At 60.2% G+C, this 27622-nt stretch overlaps 1 protein-coding gene across 2 annotated transcripts; it reads left to right on the top strand.

Moving 5' to 3' along the window:
* On the top strand, window positions 1–27622 carry PDGFRB (platelet derived growth factor receptor beta). Of its 2 annotated transcripts, none has more exons than XM_019535220.1 (23): window positions 1–91; window positions 11338–11423; window positions 12665–12961; window positions 13871–14137; window positions 15029–15159; window positions 15275–15449; window positions 15583–15775; window positions 15925–16040; window positions 16690–16813; window positions 17956–18164; window positions 19195–19292; window positions 19618–19750; window positions 20549–20653; window positions 21460–21570; window positions 21791–21944; window positions 23266–23432; window positions 23711–23829; window positions 24110–24232; window positions 25559–25670; window positions 25830–25929; window positions 26048–26153; window positions 26655–26881; window positions 27211–27622. In XM_019535220.1, exons 2-23 carry the CDS (start codon window positions 11372–11374, stop codon window positions 27365–27367), a joined length of 3276 nt encoding a protein of 1091 aa, XP_019390765.1. In that variant the 5' UTR covers window positions 1–91; window positions 11338–11371; the 3' UTR covers window positions 27368–27622. The 2 variants fall into 2 exon arrangements, with proteins under 2 accessions (XP_019390765.1, XP_019390766.1); XM_019535221.1 differs by lacking the exon at window positions 1–91 and adding an exon at window positions 7073–7159.

Below are 27622 nucleotides of genomic sequence, written 5' to 3'. Positions count from 1 at the left end.
GCCGGAGGGACCGGGGTGGTATCTCACTTCCGGCCCCAGACCTGCCAGCTCCAGCACAGAGGTTGCAATGGAAAAACTGCCCTGAGATAAGGTAGGACCCTCGAGGTGCAGGGGGAAGATGAGAAGGGGCCCTGATAGCAGGCCCTGCCTGTGCCAAAGGCGTAGCGGGGCTCTCTGCCTTGGGCTGTGGCATACTCTGGCAAAGCAGTATTTCTCATCCCTGCCTCCCACCCCTGCTCTCTCTGACCCCACCCAGCTGGCGGGACCCTACGGAGGAGCAGCGAGACGCTCTGAAATGCAGGGCCCCTCTAGGCAGTGCCCGCATCCAGGCCGGGAGATTCACCGGCCCCTGCCGCCTACTGTGAGGGCAGGCTGCCCAGCGACTGGTGCTGGCAGTGCTCATGCACCTCAGAGCCAGGGTCTCGTACGACTGGCGAGCAACCCCTGCAGGGCAGGCACATCGCATTCGCCGCAGGGACCGAGTGGGGGGGAAGCAGCAAAGTGACTTGGCAAAGGCCGTGGAGGGGGTCAGTGTCGGAGCCAGGGTTGGACTTCCAGGCTTGGCTGACCCTGTCGGGCTGCCTCGTGCTGCCGAGGCACTCCTCCATTTGTTGTGGGGAAGGACGATATATTTGGGCTTGTAGAAGATGGGCCTGGCTTGGCTTGGACCCGCTGGCTGCAATGACTAGAGCCAGGGCAATGGCAGGCGTCCCCAGCCAAGTCCTGCTGGAGCTGGCTAAGAGTCAGCGCTGGCCCAGCTGGGCCCATGGAGGAAGTGCTGCGCATGCCCCTTCCCTACTGCCCTCCTGGAGGGAGCGCCCGCTGCCCACATGCGCCCGCCCCTCGGCACGGACCAGGCCGGGGCTTTCTGCCCCAGCCGTGACTTGGGTGACGAGCGCAGGATGCGCGGCAGTGGCGTTACACCGGGGCCGTCTGCTCCAGGCTGACCAGCAGAGGAGTGGACCCCTTCTCTAGCCACTTCCACCCTTCCTCCCCCTTCCCTTGTTCCCGTCCCCCTCCCCAGGTGAGCCCCCAGCCCCTGCTCCGGGCTGCAGCTGCTAAGGCTATGGGACACTTTCCCACAGACGGCTCCAAGCTCCCTCGCTGTCAGGAACAGCCCGGCGAGCCCCGGGCCTGGTCTGTGTTTCGGAGGCGGAGGCGGAGGAAGCATGCGCAGCTGAGCGGGAGAGGGACGTGGGCCCGGTGGGGCAGGGGAGTCGGTATTTATAGCCCTGGCGCCGCTCCAAACAGATGGTTCGTTTTATTTGGAACTTGCACAGAAGAGGTCACTCGCTTCCTGCTGCTCCCGGGGGTCTACAAGGGGTGCGTGGTTGGGGGGCAGGGCACGACCCCCCTCTCGTGTCCCCTGGCGCACCCCGGAGAGCGGGGCTTTGTGCTTCCGTGAGCGGAGGCCGAGCCACGAGGGCACGTGTGGGCCTGCTTTCTCACACGCAGCTGGACGCTCATGCACGCGCATCCAGCGTGTAACACGGCTCGCCCTTCAGGGATGCAACAGGCTCGGGGCGGTGTACCCAACCTCCTCCCCACCGAGCAAACCCACGCTGCGTGCCCCTGCATGTGCCACCTTTCCCAGCACCCTGCCCATCTCTTTCTGGGTCGTGGCCCTCATACGTGCAGCATAGGAAAGACCAAGGACCAAGCCCTGGTGGCTGGACGCCTGTGGGGGACCAGGGGCCCGGGGAAGGCAGGGTGCATTTGGAGACACTGGCTCAGTTACCCTGGAGCGGAGACTTTGCAGGAGCAGCGTCCTCTCGACGAGGCCGACCTCCCCTCGGCTTCCCTTTCCTTGCCGAGTTACTCTGGGAACAAGGCTGAGGGACAGGGCTGGATGGCGACAGATCTCATCTTTTATGGGGCTGATGTAGAGTTCATGAAGATACGGGATGCTACTGAGATGCTGCTGTGAGACGGTTGAGAAATGGTGTCATCAAATTGGGCCCCGTTGGCTCAGAGATGGCTCTCAAGTGACAGCACCGAGAGGAGAGGAGCATTTGGGGCACTGCGACGAGCTCTGGTGAATGCGAGGAGTAGAGGATAAGAGAGCTAGAGCGGTGCTTAATAATAACCATCAAGATTATGATGATCCAAAGCTGCCTGGAGTCAGGGGAGGTCGGTAAGAGGCAAGTTAGAATAGACTCGTAGAAAATGAGGGTTGGGAGGAGACCTCAGGAGGTCACATCTAGTCCAGCCCCCTGCTCCAAGCAGCCCCAGCCCCAACGGGACATCATCCCAGCCAAGGCTTTGTCAAGCCGGGCTTTAAAATCCTCCCAGGATGGAAGCTCTGCAGTAGCCCACCCATTCTGGCTAACACTTGTGACTCGTGCTGGAGCTTGGTTGCCAGCCAGAGCCACTTAGTCAACTCCACTGACTTCAGGGCAGCCACTTTGCTGATACCAGCCAAGGATTTGGCCCTGGTTGGAGCCAGACGGGAGGCGCCTTCCAGTATCGTGCTGCCCCGCGGAAACGGATGCTCCGTTGATGGTGGTCTCCTCGGCTGTACCCAGCTGGGCCTCAGTGGAGGTCCCTAATGACTTGACAATGAAAATTTCCAATCTCAGGAAAGGCACCCACATCCCCGCCTCGGCACCTGAATTAAGGTCGCCCTATTTTCTGAGGTGCCAAGTGCCCTGCGATCCCATCAGCCTCGGGGCGGGATTGCTCAGCGCCCCTGTAAACTGGGCAGGTTTTATTTGGAGCCTCAGTATGGATTTGAAAACCTTCTGCAGCCACGCGTGATCCTGTTTGGCCCACGAGGGGATCATCTTTTATGGGGCGGTCTGATGTATGGGGCTCATGAAGGGCAGGGGATGCTACTGGAAGTTGCTGCTGTCCGTGATACCTGTCCCCATCTGGTGCTAATACTTGGTGCGTCGGGACAGACCCAGGGACTCGCCGAACCTGCTCAGAGGTGCTAGGCAAGGTTTCACTGCAGTGCCGGGGGTCTCCGTTAGCTGGGCTGGAAGAGGTAAAGCATGCAAAATCTTCCTCTGCCTCCAGAGTGACGTACAACAGATACTCACGCTGCCCTACCTTGGGCCATCGTTTCTGGCTGTGCAAACTCCAGCAGACCCCGGTGCCGCTGACGCCCACTGTGCCCTGGCGCGAACGGCCGAGGGCTGCAAGACAATAGAGGATCGGCCCCTGGGTGGTTCTCCAGATGGCCTAGATAGAAGCCCGGAAAGAGATTCAGCATTCATTCAGCATGCCTGGATGTACCCTGCGTCTCCCGAGACATCCCCTCCGCCCCCCCAGCTCGGTTTCAGATTTCCTACCTCTGTGCTTTATCATCCTCTGTTTATGAGCCTGGAAAGACAGTCTCTCCATATGTGTGCGCGCTTCCTAATTCCAGCCATGTGTTGGGAAAAAAAGAAAGGGCTCTTGCATGGTATCTGGCCTGTGAGTAAACGCGGTGTCATGGGAGCCCAAGGACCCCAGAGGCGGGATGTTGCAATTGTGGACAGTTCCAGCCAAAAAAACGCTCGGATTTATTTAGATTAAAGGGTGGGAAAGAACTGGAGTCACAGAGCCGGGGAGAGGGGGGAGAGGAAGAGTGGCCAGAAGAAAAGGTTTGCTGCAGAAGTGTTTTTAGGCCTCACCTTGCCTTGCACAGATAGCCCTGCCCGGCCCCGAAGACCGGGACCCTCGGTCCTGGCAGCAGGCAGAGCCCGAGCCCGTGCAGACGGAGCCACTGCGCACCGATCACGAGATCCGCACGGTGCTTTTCGCTGCACGTGAGCATCCATGAGCTCACTTAATGACTCAGATGATGCCTTTAAACAAAGCAGGAATAAAGTATATTTTACTTTCCGCTAATCGGCACCAGATGTATGGCTGGCTTGGCAGAATTTCGAGGCCAGCAAAGCATTGTGGGAAAGCCTGGACTTGCCGCCCGGATGGGACCTTGTAAAAAGAGCTAGAAATAGAAAGCGCGAGGAAGAGAAGCTGCGCCGCGTTCGGGTGCGAGGCCTGGCTTCTCCTCCGTTCTCCGCTCGCTACCTTGGCCTGGCCCTGCCGGCCGCGGACAGCAGGTCTGAAACCCCCTGTGGCTTCGGGCTTGCTCTCGGCACCCTCATCCCAGACTCGCTGGACGTTAGCTGGGACCCCTTCACCTTCGGTGGTCTCCGGTGGCAGCTTTGCCCAAGGAAGGAGGAGAGGTCTGGGGCCAGCATGAAGCAACGGGGAGACAAGTTACATGGGGAAAGGCGAAGAAAAAGGCAGTGCTGGGAGCCACAAAACATGGCCTTCCTCCTTGCAGTAAGATGGCATGAATTCAGGCTGTATTTCCTGTAAGGGTCTTGTGCATCCTCATTTTCATGGGACAGTAAGTGTAGTGGCTGAGCCCGAGGTCATCCCCAGGGAGAGGGGGTGGACGGGGGCTGGTAGGGTCCCATCCCACCTCTGCCCAGCATGTGTTGCTCGGTCTGCCCATATTGCCACCAGCGAAGAAGTCGTCTCCTGTCTGCTCAGCCCCTGGCCGCTCCGTCAACCTGCTCGACTTGCAGCACTCTTTCCCAGTTTGTTCATGTTTTTGCGGATCCCGTAGGATCATCTCATCCTCCTCCCCCTTCCTCCAACACACACACACGCTCCTTCCCCAGCCTGGCACTGCAAAACCCCCAATGCGTGCTGCTGCGGGCATCAGACCACAGGGGTGGGACATGCCAGGGCTCCCTTCCACCCGAGGGTCAAGGATGCTGCCTTTAGAAAGCCCCATCCCCACAACCTGACTACAGCAGCCCTTCTGCATGTGGACAAAAGGTGGGAAATGTGACTGGGAACACACTCAAGACCCACCAGCTGGGAGGCCGCTCCAGAAAGCCTGGCAGGCATTGCTTTATTAAGCTCTCCCAAGCTCACGGGCACTCAGGAAGATCTTCCTCATTCACTTGGAGCTGGACATTGCAGAGCACGCATTGCAGAGCACGTGCAGAGCAAGCGGCTTGTGGGCAGCTGCCATCTCGTACAAGCCCGAAGGCCTGGAGACATGCTACAAGGCACACCGAGTAAAATCAAAGCACGTTCTTGTCCTGCAAAGTCTATCCCGAGCTGTCCTGCCGGAGCCGGCAACATACTTCAGGTATCAGCCAAGGCCTCTGTGGCTTAATCGCATCTTCATGCAAGAGCGGGGAATGTGATAAGTCTGGAGGCTTCGGCGTAGGAAGAGCCTGATAACGCTTCTCCTCGTGGTCTTGCAATGCGGGCAGAGGAGTCCGAGACGGCTGAAGGGATCAAACGTGGCTCAGGTAGCGTCAGGATGTCATTCCTCAGGAGAGGACGCGTGGCTCGCTCAGACCAGGCTGGCGCGGTGTCGGCCGTTGCAGGACTTCAAAGGCAAGGTCACGGGGCGAGGCCCAGCCCTGGCTCCCCGTCCTAGGCAGAGAGGGATGGACAAGAAGCCACAGCTGCAACCAGCCCTTGCAAGCAGGGAGGAAAGAAGAGAAGCAGCACTGAAATGTCTTTTAAGCAGCACGCGGCAGAGCCCTGAGCTTGGGTCCTTGTCCCAGTTCAGCCACAGACGTCCCTTCTGACCTCTGTCTCTCCCTCCCCCCTCGCCTGCTGAGATAGCAAGGTCTTTGAAGCCTGTTTCGTGTCCACACAGAGCTTAGCGCAAGGGGGTCCCTATCTTGGCCGGGGCTTATAGGGACTAATGTGATTCAATCACGCAGGCTGATCAATCCGAGGTGAGCTCTGGTGAGCTCCCTACCCCATTGCCCCGTGCCACAGGCCACAGAAGCAGGAGGCGAGGGCCAGGGCCATGATAACAGTTTAAAACAGGAGGCTCTTTCCTAGCTGGCCCAGACCAGGCCTGCTCGAGCCCCTTACCACGCCGTCCTCGACCCGCGCGCCGAGGCGGGTTTGTGTACGTAGGAGCAGCAGAGCCCAGAGCTGCCTCCTGCTGCTATCTCATCTTCTGCAGCCCGGCTCCCCACATCAAAAGGAGCGACAGGCCAGGGGGGCTTTATCACGGATGCGGCCCGGACAGACGGGATGAGAGAGAGGAGATAAGATGTGACAATAGGGCATTGTCAGGGTGCACGGTGGGGAGGGGTTGTAGCCGTCCACGCTCTCTGGAAAGGTGTCTGGGGCATTCAGCTCACCCGCCCCATCTCTGCGTCACACGGGGATGCTCAGAAACCCCAAGCAAGGCTTGTTCAAGGGTGCTGAAGTTCAAGGGCGCTCAGCACCCCTGTACGGAGATGCAACCCCCTGATTTCGAGGGAGCTGCAGGGCATAGTTTCTCAACCTGTGGTACACGTACCCCTGGGGGTACACGAGACACAGGCAGGGGGGACGCGGTACCCAAAACTCCCTGTCTCTCACACTCTTTTCCTCTCAAAACTACGGCAAAAAATTGGGCGCGCCACGCATGAAAATTCCCCGGTAATGATTTGGCGTACCGCGCGTGGCGTAGCGCTGGGTTCAGCCCTCCTAGCGTTGGGCAGCATCACTTCTCGCCCAGGTACATACCTGAGTTGTGCGCCCCTGGGGTAAACGGTGGCGACCCGACCCACACCAGCTCAGACATCTGCCACATCACGGCCTTGTCTACACAGCCCCTCTTCCAACACGTGGCACACATTCGTGTGCAAATATAAAATCCCCTGGAAAATTGCATGTTGGGGTGCTTATTAACATTTGCAGCAGCTAGAGGGTACTCGCTACTTAAAAGGTTGAAAAACACTGCTGTCGGGCAGAGCACAGCCCCGCAGGAGGGGACCAGCCGCCCCAGAGAAAGCTACTGCTCCTGCCCGGCCCCGCGCCGAGCTGAGCCCCTCGCTCGCTCAAAGGCACATTGTCAGCTGGCTTGTACAGAGGCCGCCAAGCGCCTGCATTTCCAATCCAGCCGGAGCTGCATCCCGGAGCCAAGTGACCTCCCATCTCCCCTCCCAGCCAAATTCCTCTTTCAGAATAATAAACAGTTCAGCTCAAAAAAAAAAGAAAAAATCCCCTAACAGGCTGCTAACGATTTTCCTTCCCTCCCCGAGGCCTGGAGGCAGGGCAGCCGCAGCCTCGCACTGCTGTGGGGGGACTGGGAGAAGAGGGAAGCTTGCTGGAGGGGCTGGGAGGTCCGAGGCCGCCGTGGGCCGAATCCTGCTCTCGCCCGGGCGCCGGCCCCGACCTGGAGGCACGTGAATAGGTAGGGAGGCTCCAGGGTGGTTTCCCCACGAGGGCCCGCTTGGTGGGGAGAGCTGGGGCAAAGGCGAAGCAAAGGGTGTCACAACCTCCGGTGCCTCCTCCTTGCCCCATTTCTCCCAGCCGGAGCGGGGACAGTGTCCCGGGCGCTGGCGGCGCTGGCTCCCGGGTGGGAAGCAGCAGCAGGACGGATTATGAAAGCACAGCGCCGGCAATGGAAATCCCCAAGAAACAACCTGGCGGAGCGTCGCTCCGTGCAAACCCCGCGGGGAGAAGAGCGAGCTCGGGGGAGCGATGCCCGGGTTGCGGGGCAGCTGGAGGGGGCTCTGCCAGGGGGTCACGGGCTGCCGTCTTCAACGCGCGACCCAGGCCCCGCGCCGTCGTGATGTTTTTAAACGTAACGAACTCAGGGGCTTGGCTGTCGGGTGTCGGGCACTCGGGGCAAGGTTTCAGCCCCTTCCTTGCGCGGCGCAGGCCTAGGAGCAGGGTCTTTGGGCCTCCGGGAAGAGCGGCGACGATCACGGGCCTCGCCATAACACCCGCCAGCGTTGGCAAGCCCGGCGGTCACCGCAGCTCCCACTTCCTGAGCCGTTTCCTATCTCTCCCTGCGAGTGTCTGGCGCTAATTATTTGGGTTTGATTCGAGGACGTCCAGCCTGCCAGCGTTTGATGGGCTCCATGTGGCTTTTGCATGCAGCCCGGAGCTTGGCGCCATGCGCCTGTGTCTGTGCGCGTGTGCGAGAGGCGAGGAAACCCACCTTTCTGACAGCCGGACCTGGCTCTGAATGAGGCTGAGCTCTCGGTCCCTTAGAAAGGAGCCGTATGCATGAAAAGCAAACACAGACACCATCTCCTCCGCCCTTCTTCCCCGCCCCAAGGCAGAGTGGACCGAGCCAGCTTTGTCGGGAAGGGACTGGCGATCTGAAGCATTTCCTCTGGGATGGGAAAAAACCAGTGTCTGTGTGTGCGGCTTGTGCCCCGGCCAGAGCAGATAAACAAGGGAGAGGTCACTGCAGTCAGCAAAACGCTGCCACGCTCCAGCCCCAGGCGGGAAGCGTCCCCCCTTCTCGCAAGCAGCCAGCCCCAGGTAGAGGGGGCAGGCCGGGGCGCCCGCGGGCACCGCTGCGCTGTGGGCAGACGCGGAGGATGACAATTGCAGCGGGGCTCGGCCGGTCAGCCGGAGGCCTGGATGCTGGTGCCTCCCCGCGAGCGGTGTCTCCCAGTGGTTTGGGGGCTGGGAGATGTGACTTGTGCAGAGAGGCTGAGGGACCTGGGCTGACTGAGTTCGGAGAAGAGAAGACCGAGGGGGGCTGAATAGCAGCCGTCCCCTCCCGGCAGGGGGGCTGCAAAGAGGCTGGAGCTGAGCTGGTCTCAGTGGGGGCCGATGACAGGACAAGGAGCAATGGGCTCAAGCTGCAGCAAGGGAAGTTGAGGTTGGATATTAGGAAAAAGTCTCTCACTTTGAGGGTGGTGAAGCACTGGAACAGGTGACTCAGAGAGGCGGTGCAGTCTCCCTCCTTGGAGGTTTTAAGACCCGGCTAGACAAAGCCTTGGCTGGGGTGATGGAGTTGGGGCTGGTCCTGCTCGGAGCAGGGGTTGGACTGGATGTGGCCTCCTGAGCTCCCTCCTAACCCCCTTTTTCTATAAGTCCGTGATCCTGCTAACATCGAAGGGATGCTCTTGGAAGAAGATGCTACCCAACGCATTCAAGAGGGTTCACAGCCTGGTCCCAGATATGCCAGCCTGAACCACCCTTAGATGTCTTCTCTCTTCTTCTCTCATATACTTCTTTCCCCTGCTGCACATCATGAATGCGGCAGAGCCACACACAGCTGCTTTATCACTGACACTTGCCTGGGCGCGTGGGTGTGCTGCACACGCGAGGAGGCGGTCAGCCGTCTGTGGTGCATCACCACACTCACATATTGGACTTGATAAGACACAATCTTATAAAGTTTGAGGACTGTTTATCTAAGACAGCCTGACCAGCAAGTCCAGCTTGCTGCGGAGATTTTGGAGTGGGGTCCTCGGGCCCTCGGTGATCTAGGTCAGACTAGAGGATCATCACAGTCCTTTTCTGGCTTTAAAATAGGTATTAACAACACACCTTGGTACAGATGAGTTGTGAAACAAAACCCATTGTTTTTTGTGGCTCTTTGGTCTTTTGTGGTGTTGCCTTTACTGCTCAGCTAAGATACGTGAAGGCATCTGTCTGTCTGGCGTTCGCTCCGTCCGTGCCAACACATGCCCATGGTGCGGCTGGTCTCTCTTTCTATCTCCATATCTAGTCTTCTCTGCTGCTGGACCAGGTCAGGATCCTTGGGCTGGAAGACTGATGTCATCTAGGTTGGCTGCCTGAAGCCCATCTCACTCCTTTCATCTCCCCGGTGCAGGGGCTCCCCCTGGGAAATGGCCCCCTGAGGAAGCAGAAAGAATCACAAGGTTTGGGGGAAAGTTGCTGAATAAGTTGTAGACCTGGCTGGCTTTTCTGGTAAATCAGGCCTTTTCTAGCCAAGCGAAAGGATAACAAAAACATCTGATGACTGCACGTCATTTAGAAACCATTTCCTTCTAATGTCCAGCAGACAGACAGCTCCAGGCCCAGGTCAGCAGGAGACGGCATCTGGAGCATGTTGCGTGCCTCTCGTCCAGCGTTTCTGTGAACGCTGGCACAGGAAAGGGACCGCAGAGGCTGCGCCATCGCCAACGATATTGCAGAGGCAGCTTTTGGGGTTGCCTCTGTCAGTCCCAGACCCCAAAGAGCGCAGTCCGCTGCAGGGGAGGCAGGGAAGGCCCAGCTCGCGGTCGCAGCGGGGCTTCTTATAAAGGTCAGACCTGGGCAAGGGCCTTCCTGAAGCTCCCGGGTTGGGCTGGGACTCGAGCCCAATTCTCACGACGGCGCGTCCGGGAGCTGGCTTGCGTTCCCTGCGGTTCGTGTCTTGGTGCCATCTGCGATTTCCTTCCTTTCTTGGGGACGGTATTCGCTCCAGGGTATTTACTGGGGAACTTCACCCTATGTATGACGACTCAGTCGGGCTCCTGTGTACTCGGTCTCATGGCGTGATGTCTCCCCGAGTCTCTCCCTGCCTCTTTATGGGACAGTGTAGCATGGCAGGGGGAGATGGGCTGGCCCCAGAGCGCCGAAGCACTGCAAGGAGACTCCAGCCCTGAAATACGTCCCTGCCACGGTGCCCATGCTCCCTCCTCCGGCTCCAGGGAGCCTGGTCGCCACCTGCGCCGTTTGCGGCACGAGCTCCCGGCCCCCGACTGCTTCCAGCAAATCCTTCTGCTCCTTGTTTTCTTTTCCCAGGCCCTGGGTGTTTGTTTCTCAGTGCCTTCCCCTCGCGTGCAATGGGAACCTCTTCCTCTGAGCTCTTTTCTTTTGTTTCTCTCCGACAAATATTTGTCCCCGCATCTGCGGAGGCAGGCGGCACTGGCTGGTTGTCCTCAGCGGGGATAAAGAAGGACACGAGTGGCACGTTGTCCCTGGAGCAGTTACAGACATCACCGTTCTGCGTAGGACGTGTGAGCCGATAGCCGGGAGGGTTCGGTCCGTTTTCTATGGAAACTATTTGGGAGGGGACAACTGGGTGTCTGAAGCGCCTGCTTTCACCTTTGGGGTGGGGGAGTTAGAAAAGCCCAAATCTGACATCTTTTCAGCATTTCCCACCAAACAAAGGTAGACTTTTTCCAGGGAAAACCAACTCATTTGCCAAGCAGCCCTGCCGCCCGCCCCTGGGAGCAAAGGGAGGAGAAGCTAAGAGGCGGAGAAGTGTGGGCGAGCAAAGACAGGGCCTTCCAGCCAGGGCACTTCAAAGCAAGTGAGCTTTCACACAGGGACGAGCAACACGGGAGGCGACTCCTGGAAAGACTCGGTGAAAGCCCCGGTGGCCAGAGACGGCCGCGGAGCGGATCCGGAGTGAGGAAAGCCGGTCAGGCTCGCCAGGAGTGAGAGACAGGGCAAAGGTCGCCTAGTGCTGCAGTCTCAGCCTCGGAAAGCTGGACGGGACCGGGAGCCTCCCAGGCCCTGGCAGCCGGGCACGGGGTTTTCTCATGGGCTGCCACGGCCCCGTCTGCGCGCTCGGGAGCGGGTCCTGCCGCGCCGCCAGCCCGGCCCCGGGGGACCCCAGGGATCCGCTCTGGTCGCAGGATCTCTGCGCTCACTCTGGGTTGCTTTCAACAGGACGTGGCCCGCAGGGCAGCTGAGCCCCTTCACCATGCCTCCTCTGGCTCCGGAGAGACCCTTCCTCCTGCTCCTTCTCCTCGCAGGTGAGCGCATGACGGGGGGCGACGAACTGTGGGGGAACGGTCCGCAGGGCCCGCTTTCATTCGACCCGGAGAGCTGCTCCCAGATCTCCCCGGAAAGAGGCCTGGCGCACTGCACAAGCAGAACCGCTGGCCCAGTGCAAGCAGCTGGCCTCAGAAGGTATTCATCGTGCACGTGCAAGCTGGCAGGGCCTTGCGGGAGCGGCCCGCAGGCGGGGGGCAGTGCCATGCTGCAGGCCGAGCGGGGCGTCGCGACCCCCTCCGCCTCCCCGACCCCGCTCCCGACGGCAGAGCTCGGGGCAGAGGGTGCAGCGCGGAAGCTGGCAGCCGTGAAGACCTGCCAGGAAGCGACACAGGAAGCCATTCAGGAAGATGTTGCTTTCTGTATCACTTCCAAAGGATTTCCGAGAGAGTTTACTTTCACTCCTCTTTTTTTTTTTTAACCGCTGCATTCCTCCTTCATCCACGGACCTTTCTCCCGCATGGCCCAGAAGGGAGGAGTGCCCTCCCTCTCCACCTCTCCCCGTTACATGCAGTGTCCTAGCTCTCCACCTCTCCCTGGTACATGCACGACCTGTCTGGGCCCGTGGGAGAGGCCGGAGGGACCCCAAGTCAGGAGGGGACAGCACAGCGTGGCTGCAGAGCTGGGTTCATCTCATGACACAGCTGTTTGACTCAGCCGCTCCAGGGCAAACAAGCCCACTTGTTGGGGTGCTGGGCAGCATGAGGGGTCCCTCAAACCACCCTCGGTTGATAGTCGATAGCCCTGGAAAGGTGCTTCACTGCCCTGGGGCTGGCATGATGGCATCATGTCACTGTCCAGTGAGTTTGTCTCCAAGCACAAAGTCTTATTCCCCCCCCCCCCCCCCCCGCCCTCCATTTTCCAAATCACATCCCCGTTCACACCCTGCATGGGCACAGGCCAAGTGTTGCAGCCTGGCTGGGTGTACACTTACCTCATGCACGCAGGGAAGGGAAGCAGCAAGCTAGCAAAAGTGCTAGCTAGTCACTCACAGGAGCGGGGTGCTTCACCCAGCTTTGCCACAGTCTTGTCCCTTATCCTTGGGCATGTCCCTTAACGCTGCAGTGTCTTGGTTGGCTTTGATGGGGCTAAATGCACTAAGGCTTGCCCCAAGCTCTGGCAGTGCTGATCCAGTGCTGTGTGGGCTCACGGGCAGAAATGCTGCCAACGGGAGCACCGCCTGGCCCCCGGGTGACTCCCCCACCCTGTCCCTCTCCCCCAGGTCTGCCAGCAGTGACTCCCGGGAGCAGCCAGCTGCACATTTCCCCCAGCGACCCCGAAATCATCCTCAGCCTCTTCGGCAGCTCCTCCCTGACGTGCTCAGGGGAGGCCGAGGTGGTCTGGGAGCGGGACCGGCAGCCCCTGGCCGCGTCGCTGGAGCAGAGAGAGGGTGTCTTCTACAGCATGGTCACGCTCCACAACCTGACAGGCCTTGACACGGGCGAGTACGTGTGCACCTACAACCACTCCCTGGGCTGGAAGCAGGCGGAGAGGAAGGCCATCTATGTCTACGTGCCAGGTAGGAGACACAGCACTGCCCATGTGGGGCTCGAGGAAGAGCCCTAAGTAGGAGCCGGTCATGGGAAATGCAAGCAAGGGCCTCCCAGCACAGAGACCCTACCAGGGCAGGGGAACATGAGGGTTCAACTACATCAAAAAGGATGTAGCAGAATTAGAAAAGGTCCAAAAAAGGGCAAGCAAAATGATCAGAGGCAGGGAGCAGTTGTGATAACAGGAGAAACTAAAAAAAGCAAAGACTCTTCAGTTTGGAAAGGAGAAGGCTGAGGAGGGATATAATATCGCATCCATAAGGTTTATAAGATCACGAAGGGCAGGGAGCAAGCGAACACCAAGTCCCAGAATGCTAGCACTCGGAGGCACCTGCTAAAATGCCTAAAACTAACCAGAGAAAGGACTTTTTCATGCAATGCATAGTTCACTTGTGGAATTTGTTGCCACGGGAGGTGGCGGGTTTCCAGAAGGGGGCTGGAGAAATTCATGGGTGATGGCTTTCTTAATGGCTGTTGAACAGGGCGGCTGGAGGAGTTTCTTCTGGCATCTCTAGCCCGATACGTGGAGGATGCCAAGGAGAGGATTGAATCGGTGCATCGTTCTAGGGATATCCAGCGTGAGGCTTTCCCTGCGTAACACCCGCTTTGGCCACTGTCAGAAACAACGTAGTGGGCTGAGCCAGGGTGGCACGTCCTGTGCTCTTATGCGTCTCGCTGGGGAGGGGTCCCAACAGTTCAGCACGCATCTCCAAGCAAAGTGGTTGCTTCTCTCCTGTCTTGTGATGGTGATGAGGGTGATGAGGATGAGGATGATTACAGCCTGTCAGAGCTGGGGGGACCCCGCACCAGCCCAGCAGACCACCTCTGCCCCAAAGAGCCGGCAGCCCGCTTGACCAGCGTTTCTCTCCCTCCCGCAGACCCCTCCCTGGTCTTCCTGCCCAGTGACTCCGCGGAGTCGTTCATCTTCACCACGGGCTACGCAGAGGCCACCATCCCGTGCCGCGTGACCGACCCTGCCTTCCACGTCGCCCTCTATGAGAAGAAGGACGACACCCCGATTCCTGCCACCTACAACAGGCAGCAGGGCTTCAAGGGCTTCTTCGAAGACAAGACCTACATCTGCAAGGCGACGCTGGGCGACTGGGAGGTGGACTCGGACAACTACTACATCTACAGCATCCAGTGTGAGCTGCCCTTCGGCTCCGCTCCTGCCAGGATGGGGCGGGCGGTATTTCATCAGCTTAAGCCAGGATGACTAGGGGCCCCTTTCCTCTCCTGCACCATGTCCCCATGCCTTGAAGGCAGCCCTGTTTGAGGCCGCTCCTCCCTCCTCCCAGTCCGGCCGAGAGAGGGGTTAGGAACAGCTGCCTAGGGGCCCCTCCTCTCCTGACCGGCCTCAGTTCAATGCCGCTGAGTGAGTCTGCGTCTCTGCAAAGAAGGGCAGGATCCAGTTCTCTGTGCTCGTTCGTAGGCCACAAGCTTGTCCCTCCTGCCCCCAGCAAATATTCATGCTAAGCCCTTTTGGCTGTTTTGACCAATAGAGGCTCTTTCCTAGCGTCCCACAGGGGCACTGCTAAGCGCCAGCTCCTGTCCTGCAGGAAAGGATTATTCGGACATGGCGCAATACAGAAGAGAAGGCCCAAGGCAACCCCTGGGCACCCAGCACACCCAAGTCCTAGTTAAAAATCATCCCCTGCTCTTGGGTCATGGTTCCTTGCTGAAAACCATCCCGGGGAAGTTTTTTTCCACTGAGCTCAGGGGAGATGATGCTGACGATGCCGTGGCTTCCTTGCACACCCAGCCTTCCTATGGCCGAGTCAAGCTCGGGCAGCAAGTGGCCTGCACAGCCACGGCCAGGGCACGGCACCTTCAGAGCAGGATCAGGGCCCTGTTTTGCTCGGGGATGCAGAGACAGCCCTTCCCCCCCGGACAAGGGACAGGCCGGCTGGGGAGTACCAGGCAGCAATGAGTGGGTACCCGCGCTGCCAAAGCACCGGCTGTCGCCGCTCTGCAGAGCTGCTCCTGGCAGGGCTGTCCTCCGCCCTGCTGCCTCACCCCCGCTCCTCTCGTTCCAGCCTCGTCCAGCGTTAACATCTCCATCAGCGCGGTGCAGACCCTGGTGCGGCGAGGAGAGAACATCACCGTCATGTGCACCGTCAGCGGCAACGAGATACTCAACTTCAACTGGGTGTACCCCCGCCTGGAGGTGAGCGCCGGACAGGGGTCGTGCGGGCGGCTCCCGGGGCTGCCTGGGGCTTGCGAGACGCACCTGGCCTGCCGGCCCTGTTTCACCGGGCGGGTTTCCTCCCTGCCCTGTGCAGACGGGCAAGGTGGTGGAGCCGGTGACGGACTTCCTGCCCGGGTCCAGCCACGAGATCCGCTCCATCCTGATCATCCAGAACGCGGAGCTGGAGGACGCGGGCTCCTACGTCTGCAACGTCTCGGAGGGCTTCCAGCAGAACATGGACATGAAGGACATCACCGTCAGCGTGGTCGGTGCGTCGGGGTCGTCTTGCAGGCTCCTGGGGGGCGGGGTGCGGATTTCCCACCCCCAGCTCCTTGCACTGTTCTGGGGGCAGGCACCAGCCCTGCCCCGCGCTGACCTCCCTGCTCCCCCCGCCCCGAGCAGAGCGCGGGTTCGTGACGTTCCTCTCCGAATGGCGCACCGTGGTGTTTACCGAGATGCACAAGAGCCCCACCGTCCGGGTGCAGCTCGAGGCCTACCCCCCGCCCGCCGTGCAGTGGCTCAAGAACAACCAGCCCCTGACGGTGAGCAGCAGCAGCGACTTCTCCATCACCACCCGCAAGCTGTCCGAAGCCAGGTGAGGCGGGGGCGTGGGGAAGCGGGTCTCAGAGCCTCCCCGGGCCGTCCCGGCTCGGTCGTTAGCCCTGCCGTCTCGGTGCCAGCCCAGGGCCCCGCGGTGGGGCCGCCGGGTGGCTCTTCACGGCCGCGGGATTCTTCTCCCTCCAGGTACGAGACAAATCTGAACCTGGTGCGGGTCGAACCGAAAGAGGGGGGCAACTACACCCTCCGGGTGTCCAACGACGACGACACGCAGCACCTGAGCTTCTTCCTGCAGGTCAACGGTGAGGAGGTGGCATGCACACCCCCGTGTACACATGTGCGCGCGTCCACACATGCGTGCACGTAGATGCACACGCCCATGTACACACTCGTGCATCCGTGCACACGTACATCCATGCACACACATAGGTGCACATGCATGCACATCCCTGTACACACGTACACCCCTGCGCATGCATGCACATGCACACACGCATACACCCATGTGCACCCGTGCACACGCATATATGTGCGCGTGCATATGCACACACATGTATACATGCACACATGTGGCAGACCCCCAGAAGGCTGGAGCTGGAGCAGGCACGCGGAGTCCAGAGGGGGCAAACTCCTTGACATCAGGTCCAGGTTTGTCCCTTCAACCCAGTCCCCCCTCCAGCCCATCGGCTTACAGGAGATGCCAGAAGAAAATCCCCACTGGCACTGCCCGCAATGGAAGAATCGGAGAGCTGGCGCTCACGCTGGGCATCACACAGCAACCGGGAGCCTTGCAAATGGCTGGGGTGGGAGGCACTGTGGTTAGGTCCCCAGCCAGCCCAAGCCCCTTGATCAGCTCCAGCCTCTAGGATGTTTCCAGCGCTCGCCCACCACCCCAGGCAGTGCAAGGGGCACCTCTTACACCATGTCCCGCTCCTTGTTCCCTGCCTTCAGTCTCAGCCAAAGTGCTGGCGCTGCACGAGAACCACACCGTCAAGGGGGAGCAGAAGGTGCTGTGCTCCGCCGAGGGCATGCCGCAGCCGGAGATCAGCTGGTACACCTGCACTGACCACAAAGGGTAAGGGGACACCGCAGCTTTCATTCTCTGCGAAGAGCCATGCGTGCAGCACCTCCTCCCGGGTGAAGCTGGGAACGGCTTCTTCTAGGGGGACCCTAGGGTGGTCACCGTCTCCTGTACAGGCCAGCTGTGCAGCAGGGGGATGGGATCACCAGCTGATGTGCCTTCTGGACTAGTTGGAGCGCTCCAGCTTTAGCGCCCAAGGGGAGGAGACCCCTGTTAGTGGGATCACGGCCTGGACTTTCATCCCACATACAATCATCATCATAGTAATGATGATGATAAATGTCAAGGGGACCAAGTCCTGGCACGGGATCCCAGCTTCCCACTCACTGTACAGTCAGACAAAAAGACAGCCCCCTCATCCACACAACTACCACCCCCGTATACTACAAGACACAGGCAGTGGAGAGAGACCGACATGCAAGGGAGCACTGTGTGGGTCTGCGGGACGGGCGGCCATCGCATCAAACTGCTGCACGGGAACCGAAGCACTCGTGGTGCTATGTTGCCCTCCTCGACTGCAGGCCAAGCCGGCAGGGATGCCCCTCACACGTTCTGCCCCTCTCCCGATTGTTTTCTACTACCCTGAAAGACCCGGACTTTTTTTAGGCCAGTGGTTTTCAACCATTTTTTAATTTGTGGACCCCTAAAAAATTTCGAATGGAGGCACAGACCTCTTTGAACTATAAGTGTGAGTATTTACATACTTTTGGTTGATCGTAGTCATCTTTCACGGACCTTTTAGACATAGTCTGTGGACCCCCGGGGGTCTGCAGGCCACAGGCTGAAAACCACTGCTGTAGGTCAGACCAAAAGCAATGGGTGCGCTCCCCGCTGCTGGCCACGCACCAGACACAGGCCTTTTGAGAGATCTCTTCCCAGTGCTACAATGGCATCATTCATCCCAGCCCAGCCATCGGTTTCTGGCTGCAAGGGATCAGGCTGGAAAGTAGAAAGCAAACAGACATGACCCGAGCCAGTGGGACTTCATGGGACCCCCCCGCCCCCCAACCTGTGCTGGATCAAGGGGATAAATGAATGGGGCCAGGCTGGCTGCTCTGTTGACAGGGCGGCAGGAGCATTTCTTGCCATGGCGGGTAGAGGAGATGGTCTCCCATCTGCTGCATCTCCCCCACCAGCCAATGCAGCCTCCAGCCCATTCAGCAGCTGGGCAATGCCACGGAGGAGATGCAGCTGCAGACCAATGCCACGTACCACGAGGCGCTGCGAGTGTACCACGTCCACAGCACGCTGCAGCTGCGCCGGGTGGACGAGCCCCTGCTGCTCCGGTGCGCTGCGCAGAACCTGCTGGGCACCAGCCACCGCGACATCAAGCTGGTGCCGCACGGTGAGTCCTGCCATGCCATCCCCGCCCAGCCCGGGCCACATCCACGCCGCGGTCCAGGGCACAGCCAGGTGGGCAGGGGGAGCCTGCCGAGGCCTAGATGTCCCCGCCCTAGGGGACGACCTCCTTGCGTTGAGGTGGGAGAAGCCTCTGCCGATGCGCAGCCCTTGGCCACCCATGGGTGACCACCAGGGATCGTCTCACTCCCACTATATGCACGTGGGATTAACCAGCCCTGTCCTTCCCTCCCCCAGCAGAGCTCCTGCCTTTGTCTGATGGGTGCAGAGCACCTGGCCCTTTGCACAGTCCCCGTCAATGCATGCAGCTGGGCCCCCGAGGTCCAGGCTGAACTGGAAGGGGGTGCAGTTGCACGCACGCCTCTGACCACAGACTTTGCACCGGGACCCACGTTATCCCCCGGCTGTTTGCACTCGGGCACTAGAGGGTGCCACGTCCCTATAGGTCCAGGTGCTGGGCCTCGCTTGAGGTCCCAGACGGAGGGCTTGGATCCCAACAGAGCCAGCTCAGACCAGAGGGTGACCACTGCCTTTCCCTGAGGTCAGTCCTCCTCCCAAAGCCCCCGCAGAGCTCTCCCGTGACCGAGGGGCCGTCAGTCCCTGTCATTCCCTCCCATCCTGGTGTGCTTGTGCCCCCATCCCCTGGGGCAGGGAAGCAGACACGCTCCCTGGGACCCGTGGTGGGGTCTGTGCCGGTGGCAGGGAGGGGAGCAGAGCCTTGGGGATGGACGCCCCTGGGCTGAGCCATCCTAGCGCAGGCCGTGTCTCTTAGCACTTCCCGTGGGAGCGGGTCCAGGAGAAAGACCAGCCAGGAAACACGGTCCCTCTCCCGAGAGGCCTGGCACCATGACGGCTGCCAAGGGACAGACCAGAAGCCCCAAGTGGGCCAGCTGACATCAGGCCTGTGGGGTGTGCGGCAGGGAAGCTGTAATGGGGTGAGGAGAGGGTGAGAGGGGTGCACTGGGGGTGTCCCTGGCTGGAGGGAGCTGACGGCTGTCCATGGGGCGGCATTGCAGCGTTGTCCTTCAAGGTGATCATCATCTCCATGGTCATCCTGGCTCTGCTGGCACTCATCATCACCTTCCTGATCATCCTCATCATCCTGTGGAGGAAGGTACGAGCTGGGAGCCCTCCCCTGTGGAGCCTGGGGCAGGGGCCGGTCCCTCCCGTCGGGCCAGGGAGCTGGCACAGGGAGCTGGGCTGCCCACGCTCTGCTCCCCGGCTGGGATGCCCAGAAGCTGGGCTTCTCGTGGGTGCAGAAACAGGACAGACAGGGTGGTGGGGGGTGTCCCCAGCCATGGGCACCCAGAGGATGCAGGTCATTGCCTGAGGGCAACGTATCCCAGCTCATCTCCTTGCTCGTCCCTCCGACACCGCTCCAGGCTGCGCTCCCTGCCCCCCTCACCCTGAACTCGGTCCCCACCTTTGCCCCGCTCTAGAAACCTCGCTATGAAATCCGGTGGAAGGTGATCGAGTCGGTGAGCTCCGATGGGCACGAGTACATCTACGTGGACCCCTTGCAACTCCCCTACGACTCCAGCTGGGAGGTCCCCAGGGACAAGCTGGTGCTGGGTAAGGGGAGGCAGGGAACCCCCCGTAGACGGGCCAAGTGTGGGGGCTATGAAAGAGCAGGGTGAAGTCGTCCTCCAACCACTCTGAAGCGGGCAGATGCCTGCAGCCAGGGCCTGCTGGACTGGAGGGGGCAACATACACTTGCCTGGGGTCTGTATATCCTCCTCCGGCTGCTCATCCCGGCATGTCGACAGCCACAGCTGGGAGAGCAGGAGGAAGGGGGCCCTGGGTTGCAGGGCAGAGCAGAGACACTCAGCCAGCCCACAAGGAAAATAGCTGCGTGGCTTTGCACGGGCTGCATCACGCATGGCTGAAGGAGGATGTGCCTAGTGCTCTGCTGCTTTCCAGGGAGAGCCAGAGGGTCTGAGCATCACCAGGTAGACATCCAGGACATGCCGTGGGCTCAGTTTGGGACGGCCTGGTTCTCCCCGGCTGGGGGAGGCACGGGGCTGGGCCAAGGGGCTTAGGTCCGGAAAGCTGGGGAGACCTCTGGCCATGCCGCCTGCCCCCTGGCGGCCGGAGCGGGGAGCCCAGCACCCCTCCTGGACCGGGATGCTGGGTTTTCCCTGTTATTCATGCCATGGCTGGCAGCCCGCTTATTCCAGACGGGCGGAAATCGGCCCTTGTACAAACACCATAGCTCACGGCCGCCGTCATTCCCCAAGGGACGGCTGTGGCTAGGCCGGCCAGTCCGGCAGGGGACGTGCCTTTTCCAGGCAGCTGCCTTGCGGGCCCCTCCTTCCCCTGCGTGACGGCCCCTGGGGTTGCCAACAGCCTCGCGCTGGTGTTTTTCTGCAGGCCGCATGCTCGGGTCCGGGGCCTTTGGCCGCGTGGTGGAGGCTACAGCCCACGGCCTGAGCCACTCGCAGTCCTCCATGAAGGTGGCCGTGAAGATGCTCAAGTGTGAGTTTCCCGCTGGGTTCAGTCGCCGTCTCCCTCCTCCCAGCCCTGGGCACAGCGGGGTCTGAGCCGTGCCAGCTCTGGCTCTGGTCGGTCATGGCTGATCTAGTGCCCTGGCCCCTGGCTACTGTGGCCGGAGCATGACATCTGTGCGCTGCCGTCTTCCTTGCCCTGCCTCTCAAGGGCTAGGTTTCATATAGTTTCGTAGTTGGTCGGGTCGGAGGGACCTGAGCAGATCATCTAGTCCAGCCCCCTGCCATGGCAGGAAAGAGTACTGGGTCAAAGGACCCCAGTAAGGTGTTCATCCAGCCTCCTCTTAAAGCCCCCCAGGGTAGGAGCCAGCACCACTTTGCTTGGAAATTGGGTCCAGACCCTAGCCGCCCTGACCGTGAAGTCGCGCCTCCTGATGTCTAGCCTAAATCTACCCTCTGCCAGCTTGTGCCGGCTATTCCTGGTCACTCCTGGCAGTGCTCGGGTTGCATTTATCTCCCTTATGCTATTTTGCCAGCATTGGCAGGGGTGGAAATAGCACATCCTTTTGCTGAAGCACTGGTAAAAGCCCTTCTGGGCTGACAAAGAAGGTTTCTGGCGCCTGCTGCTTGAAACTAGGGGACTCTGGCAGCAAAGCTGCGGTGGCAGTAGCCCCATAAGGGAGCTGAGCCCCATGTCAGAGCCAAGGTTGACACGGCAGGACCCTGGCTCCCTGCCCCAGACTCGCGCTGCCGCGCAGTCTCCACGAGGGCTGTGCCCATCTCGGAGTCGCACCCTCGCCCCTCACACTTCATCCCGTGGGTGCCTCTGTTGCACAGCTACTGCCAGGAGCAGCGAGAAGCAAGCCCTGATGTCCGAGCTGAAGATCATGAGCCACCTGGGGCCTCACCTGAACATCGTCAACCTGCTTGGGGCCTGCACCAAAGGAGGTACCTCCTGCCTCCCCCTTCCCTCACCTGGAAACCACGCCTAGGCCACGCAACCCTCTTCTCAGGATCTTTGGTGTTTCAGCTCAGGGCAGGGCAAGATGGGGGAGAACATTTTTCAGTCCCACCAACCTTCCCCTGAGCTAAGCAGCCTGTTTCCCACCCAACGCAAGTGATTTTCTGCCTTCAGGCCCCCCTGACTCGATGGTCTTTGCTCCCCCAGGCCCCATCTACATCATCACGGAGTACTGCCGCTACGGAGACCTGGTGGACTACCTGCACCACAACAAGCACACCTTCCTGCAGTACTACAGCGAGAAGAGCAGGTGGGAGGCCGAGCTCTACGGAAACACCTTCAGCGAGGACCAGATCCAGAGGTGACCGCTCGGCAACACCCTTCGGGCTTACAGCCATCTCAGGCCCTAGCAATGGAGCCACGTCCCCTCTGGGCTGTGCCGCTCCAGGGACTGTGTTCTCCAGGCTGAAGGCAGGTGACTTTGGGGAGATCTGCAGGCCAGAGCTACACTGGCCAAGTCCAGCAAAGAAACCAGGTGTTCCCGGCACATTTCGGGGCCCTGGTTTAGTTCTAGCTGTGCATTTTCGGGGCCCAAGGGCCCAGTGCATCCCGGTTCTTTCCCAGCCTCACGCAGGAAAGCCACGGGAGCGCATGTGCAGAGAGGCGTTGCAGCGGGGAGTTGCAAAGCAGCTTTCCGCCCAGCGCGCAGAGGTGCTAGTGGAAGGGGCAGCATCTGCATACGCTGCTAGACCACTTGCAGCTTCCCTTCCAAGGCAGACGAGACAACTATTAAAACAGAGCAACGGGAACAGTCTGGACTCGGTCTTCAAGTACAGACCTGGAGGGAGTCTCTGAGCTGTGGCATCCTCACAGCCTGGGATTTCTGTCCACCAGGGTCACTGGTAGGGCCACATGTTTCCAAAAGGAGGTGCCTGGTCTTTGGTACCTGTGGCTACAACCCTCACCGTGTGCACCATGCCAACACACGCAAATACCTAATTAGGCATCTGCTTAGTATTTGCTCATGCATACACACACAGTTTGCAGGTGTAAGCAGACAAAGCTATATGCAGACCTCCATGCAATCTCCCCCGTCCTGTGCCCTGCCTTTCTGCTCTCATGTGAGCACCCTCCAGGACAAACAGCTGCATGGGGAAACCAGAGATACAACATTGCAGCAGGCGGGTGAGACGCTGGCTGCCTCCCCAGCCCTTTGGGAGCATTTGACTCCTGCCGCCCCCCCGAGCAGAGATCGTGATTCATTCCCGGTGCTCCCAAACACTGTCCCAATGAGCCCCCCAGTCCTGCCAGGGGCTTCCACCATCCCTGACGGTGGAGAAGGAAATCCAGTCAGATGTTAGGCATGTGCAGATCAACTGCAGACACTGCAATTCTTCCAGAAATCCCAGGCGCCCATGTGTCAGCACAGCATCTGCTCCCAGCTGTCGCTGCTTTAGGCACGCAGCTGGTCACCGGCATGTGCCAGTGCCTGCTTCGTGCACAGATGTGTGCACGCACGACTGAGATGCAAGTGTAGGCGGGCAGCTGCCAGTGCCGACCGCTGGAATAGAGCTCCATAAACGCAGCCTCCTTTCCCAGCATGGCAGGGACAGGCCAACCCTCCTCTCCGCCTGCCTGCACTGAGGGGTTCCTTTGCTTCCCTGTCCCCCCCCGCTCTGCAGGCAGACATCCGTGTCCGTCGAGAGCGATGGAGGCTACATGGACATGAGCAAGGACGACTCCCTGGATTACGTGCCCATGTCGGATATGAAGGGAGAGATCAAGTATGCCGACATCGAGGCCTCCAACTACGGCACGCCGTACGAGCTGGACAGCTACTCCCCATCAGGTTCGTGCCGGCGCTGCTCGGGGCCAGGGAAGGACGCATGGGTTGTACCAGGGTCGCTGGCCCCTGTGGCTGGAGCGTGACCAAAAAGTCACATCCATGGAGGTAACATATTTGGGCCAAGCTGGACCATCTCCCACACCGAGGTGCCTTGGCTTCTCCCCTCCAGCTGCGGAGACCCGACAAGCCCCAAAACCACTTCCTTTCTGCCCGGTTGAGTCAACGTGGAGGACTGCTGACAATGCTCGCTGTGTTTCTGTCCCTTGCTCTGTTCCTTCCAGCTCCTGAGAGGACAGACCAGGCAACCTTGATCAACGAGTCCCCCATTCTCAGCTACACGGACCTCATCGGGTTCAGCTTCCAAGTAGCCAACGGCATGGAGTTCCTGGCTTCCAAAAACGTACGTATGCAGCGCTGCTCGGCGTGTGCAAGGCAGGTAACACAGCTTGTCCTGGGGAGGCCAAAAGCCCCCGCGTCTCCGCCGCAGCTTCCACAGGAGCTCACTCCCTACCCTCTGTCGGTGGAGCCCACTCGGGAGACAACGGGCCTTTTCACGGAAGAGCGGCAGACCGTCTCTGCCTGCAGATTGCAGCCAAGCCTGGCTCAAATCCGACCAGGTCCACACTCCAACCCCCCCGAGTCAGCGCTCAGCCCTCTGACGGCTGTCCCCTGCTCCGCAGTGCGTGCACCGTGACCTGGCGGCAAGGAACGTGCTGATCTGCGAGGGGAAGCTGGTGAAGATCTGCGACTTCGGGCTGGCCCGGGACATTGTGCGAGACTCCAACTACATTTCGAAGGGCAACGTGAGTAGCCGGGAGCCGGGTGTCTCCGCGATGCCCTTCCTCCCTGTCCTGCTCACCCAGGTGAGGTGTCTTTACCGGGCTACTAGCCCTGTGTGGGGCAGAACTAGCCTGGGATAACCCCTGCCTGAGAGCACACGTAGGCCATTGTCCCACTGGCAGCAGCAAGGCTCATTGTTCCCCATGATGCCTGGCCTGTGGCTTTGCACGGCCTCGTGGAACGACATGCTTTTGCTTTCTAGGCTCACACGCAAGCAGTTAGGGAACTGCAGCTGCAGTAGTGATATCATGCTACCACGGCCCCTTCCAGCTCGGGCCCCGGGAGTGCTCTAGCACCTCGCACGCCATCCCCCGTTGCAGCGAGCAGCTTCGAGTCGCCGGTCTCGCACACTTCTGCACCCAGCACGAGGGCTCTCCAGAAGGGAGGCCTGGGCTTGCAAGCAGGGAAAAGTTCCCATGATGCGAACGAACGTCCTCCCCACGTCCTCTCCTGGCTTAACATGCCTGAGCCGCGGCTTGGGGGCATCGCGGGAGGAGAGCAGGAATCCCTGGCTCTTAGCGCGCACTCGCACGCCCATCTATCCATCTCAGCGCGCTTTCCAAAGGGAAGACTGTCATCAGCTGCATTTTGCTGTTGGGGAAACTGAGGCACAGGGAGGGGAAGTCACTTGCCCACAGTCGCCCAGCAGGCCCACGCAGAGCCTCGTGTCCTGAACGCCAGCCCAGGGCTCTAGCCAGCCGGCTGCAGTAGTGGTCCCGTGGCCTGGGGAAATAGGTGAAGGAGGAAGGCAGGTTCAGTCTCCCTCCTTCCCTTCTCCCCCTGAGCAATCACAACCTGGTATGCAAAAACGGGAACTAAATAACCAGATCTCATTGCTGGAAAGCAAGGATCGGCCCCTGCTAGCCAAGGGGCCGGGCCGTCAGAGCCTGGGCGGGGAGCAAGGTCCCTCCTGCGTGGGGCTTTCCAATGTAACTTCAGCGTGGCTGCCTTTCCTGATAAAACAGGAAACGAAACTCAGCTCCCTTGCAACGTTTCCTGGGGATTATTTTTTATATCCCTTGCGCAAGTGGATCCATGTCCAAAGCATGCGGCAGAGCCCTCAGCGGGGCCTCTCCCAGGGGGTCTCGAGGCCTCCAGGCTGGAGTAGCACAGGCGATGCTGTATCCACCTCCCATCAGGCCCTGGCCTGTCCCGAGCCTAACAGATGGATGTCCGTACCACACAAGTGCAGTGAGGGGCTGGAGTCTGCATCCCCCTCCCGCCGGCACAGACATTACCCTCGTTGCCCGGCGGCCCAAGCCCATTCCCGCTTTGTGTTTTCCTCGCAGACTTTCCTGCCTTTGAAGTGGATGGCGCCTGAAAGCATCTTCAACAACCTGTACACGACCCTGAGTGACGTCTGGTCTTTCGGGATCCTCCTCTGGGAGATATTCACGCTGGGTAGGTGTCCTGAAGCTCGGCCCTTGGCGAGGCACCGCCAAACCAGGGCGTCTTCTCTCCATTTCTCACCCACGCCAGGAGAAAGACCCCAGTCCTGAAGCCCCTCTTGTCCCCCGTGGGTCCCTTAGGCTGATTTCCTGCTCTCTTTTCTGCTCCAAGGTGGGACGCCCTACCCTGAGCTGCCCATGAACGAGCAGTTTTACAACGCCATCAAGCGGGGCTATCGCATGTCCAAGCCCACGCATGCCTCCGAGGAGATGTAAGTGCTACCCACCCGCGTCCCCACTGGCCTTGCATCTTCGGGTGCCTCCCTACCTCGCTGCCCCCACCCTCCAACTCCTTGCGCTGAGCTTTCCCCTCCACCTCTGCCTCCCCAGCTACGATATCATGCAGAAATGCTGGGAAGAGAAGTTTGAGATCAGACCTTCCTTCTCGCAGCTGGTGGTGCTGATGGGGAACCTGCTGATGGACGGCTACAAGAAGGTACGTCCCCCGAGCGCCCGGGTGCCTGCACACTGGGGACAGATGAAGGGGTCTGGGTGTACCGCTCCCACCCTTTATCAAGCCCGTTGGGTCAACCGCGTTAATCCGCAGATCAGGCCGCCCGATCTGACATCACGCTCAGTTGGTGCATTTAAAGGAATATGACTGCCCTGCTCCCTTTGGGATGGTCTGTGGTAGAGGCCAGCAAAAAAAAGCCTGTCCAGCAACATTGCCCAGTTTGTTTCTGGGACGTATGAAAAAAAACCAAACGCAAGCATCGTCTCGTGGCTCACGCCCAGCCCCGAGCTCTGTCCCTGGCTCTTCCCCAGTCTCAAGCCACTCTCTTCCACATCTTCAACCACTGGCAGCTTTTAGGTGCTTGATCTGCCCCTTGCACGGGCTCTGGAGTGTCCCTTTAGATGCCCGAGGGAGCAGGGAGAGCTGACAGGGTCCCAGCTGGCCTCACGCCGTGTTTCTTTGCCACTTGCCCCACGGGCGCAGAGGTACCAGCAGGTCGATGAGGAGTTCCTGAGGAGCGACCACCCTGCCGTCGTCCGCACTCAGCCCAGGATCCCCGGGGCGAACGGTGCCCAGCACAGCTCCAGCAGCATCCTCTACGCGGCCGTGCAACAGAACGGAGGGGACAACGACTACATCATCCCCCTGCCCGACCCCAAGCCCGACGGAGCGGACGATATCCCCCAGGAAGCTTCTGTCAGCCGGGCCAGGTAGGCAACCGAGGCTCCTCGTGCTTGCCCCTGCTTTGACCTCCCCCCCGGCCTTTCTGCAAGCACCGGGGCGGAAAGGGTGGGCTGTGATATGAGCAGGGAAGGCAAAGCTGGGATCTTCTCCCTGTCCCTCCAGGATCCTTAGCATTACCCACTGCCTGCGCCCCGTCCTGCCCACCCAGGCCGCCAGCTGGCATGCAGCATCCTCACGCTGGCAGGCGACACATCCCTGTTATCACGGCACGGGAGAGCCACTTGGGTCCCTCTCCGGCCACGAGAAACTTCAGGCAGAGCATTTATTCCTCTGCTCCTTTCTCCCCTCCCTTCAGCTCTACACTGAACGAGGCAAACACCTCATCGACGATCTCCTGCGACAGCCCCCTGATCCCAGCGCAGGACGAGGAACCAGAACCGGACCCGGAGCTGAAGCCAGGCTGCCAGGAGCCGAGCCCTGGGCGTCACGACGCGGAGGAGAGCTTTCTGTAGCTGGCTCTGGGCTGACGCTGCACCTCACCCACCAGGGAGATGGGCCGGGGGCCAACCCAAGCTGGCAGAGCCGTGCCACGCATCGGGGGACCCCCGTGCCTCAGCGCTCCTCTTTTCATCCCCTTCCAGCACTGCCTGGGGAAAGACGGACGCATTCCCGTTCTGTGCCAAAGGACCAAGCGCCAGCCCCCACCCCGTCCCATCACTACGCACCATCCCAGCAACCCAGCTGTGGAAGAGCGGAGGCATCTGCTC

This window comes from Crocodylus porosus, unplaced genomic scaffold (assembly GCF_001723895.1).
Source record: "Crocodylus porosus isolate Cpor-Errol unplaced genomic scaffold, CroPor_comp1, whole genome shotgun sequence".
In the NCBI taxonomy this organism is placed as follows: Eukaryota; Metazoa; Chordata; order Crocodylia; family Crocodylidae; genus Crocodylus; species Crocodylus porosus.
Note: the sequence above shows the minus strand (reverse complement) of the source record. Positions and strands in the feature narration are given on the sequence as shown.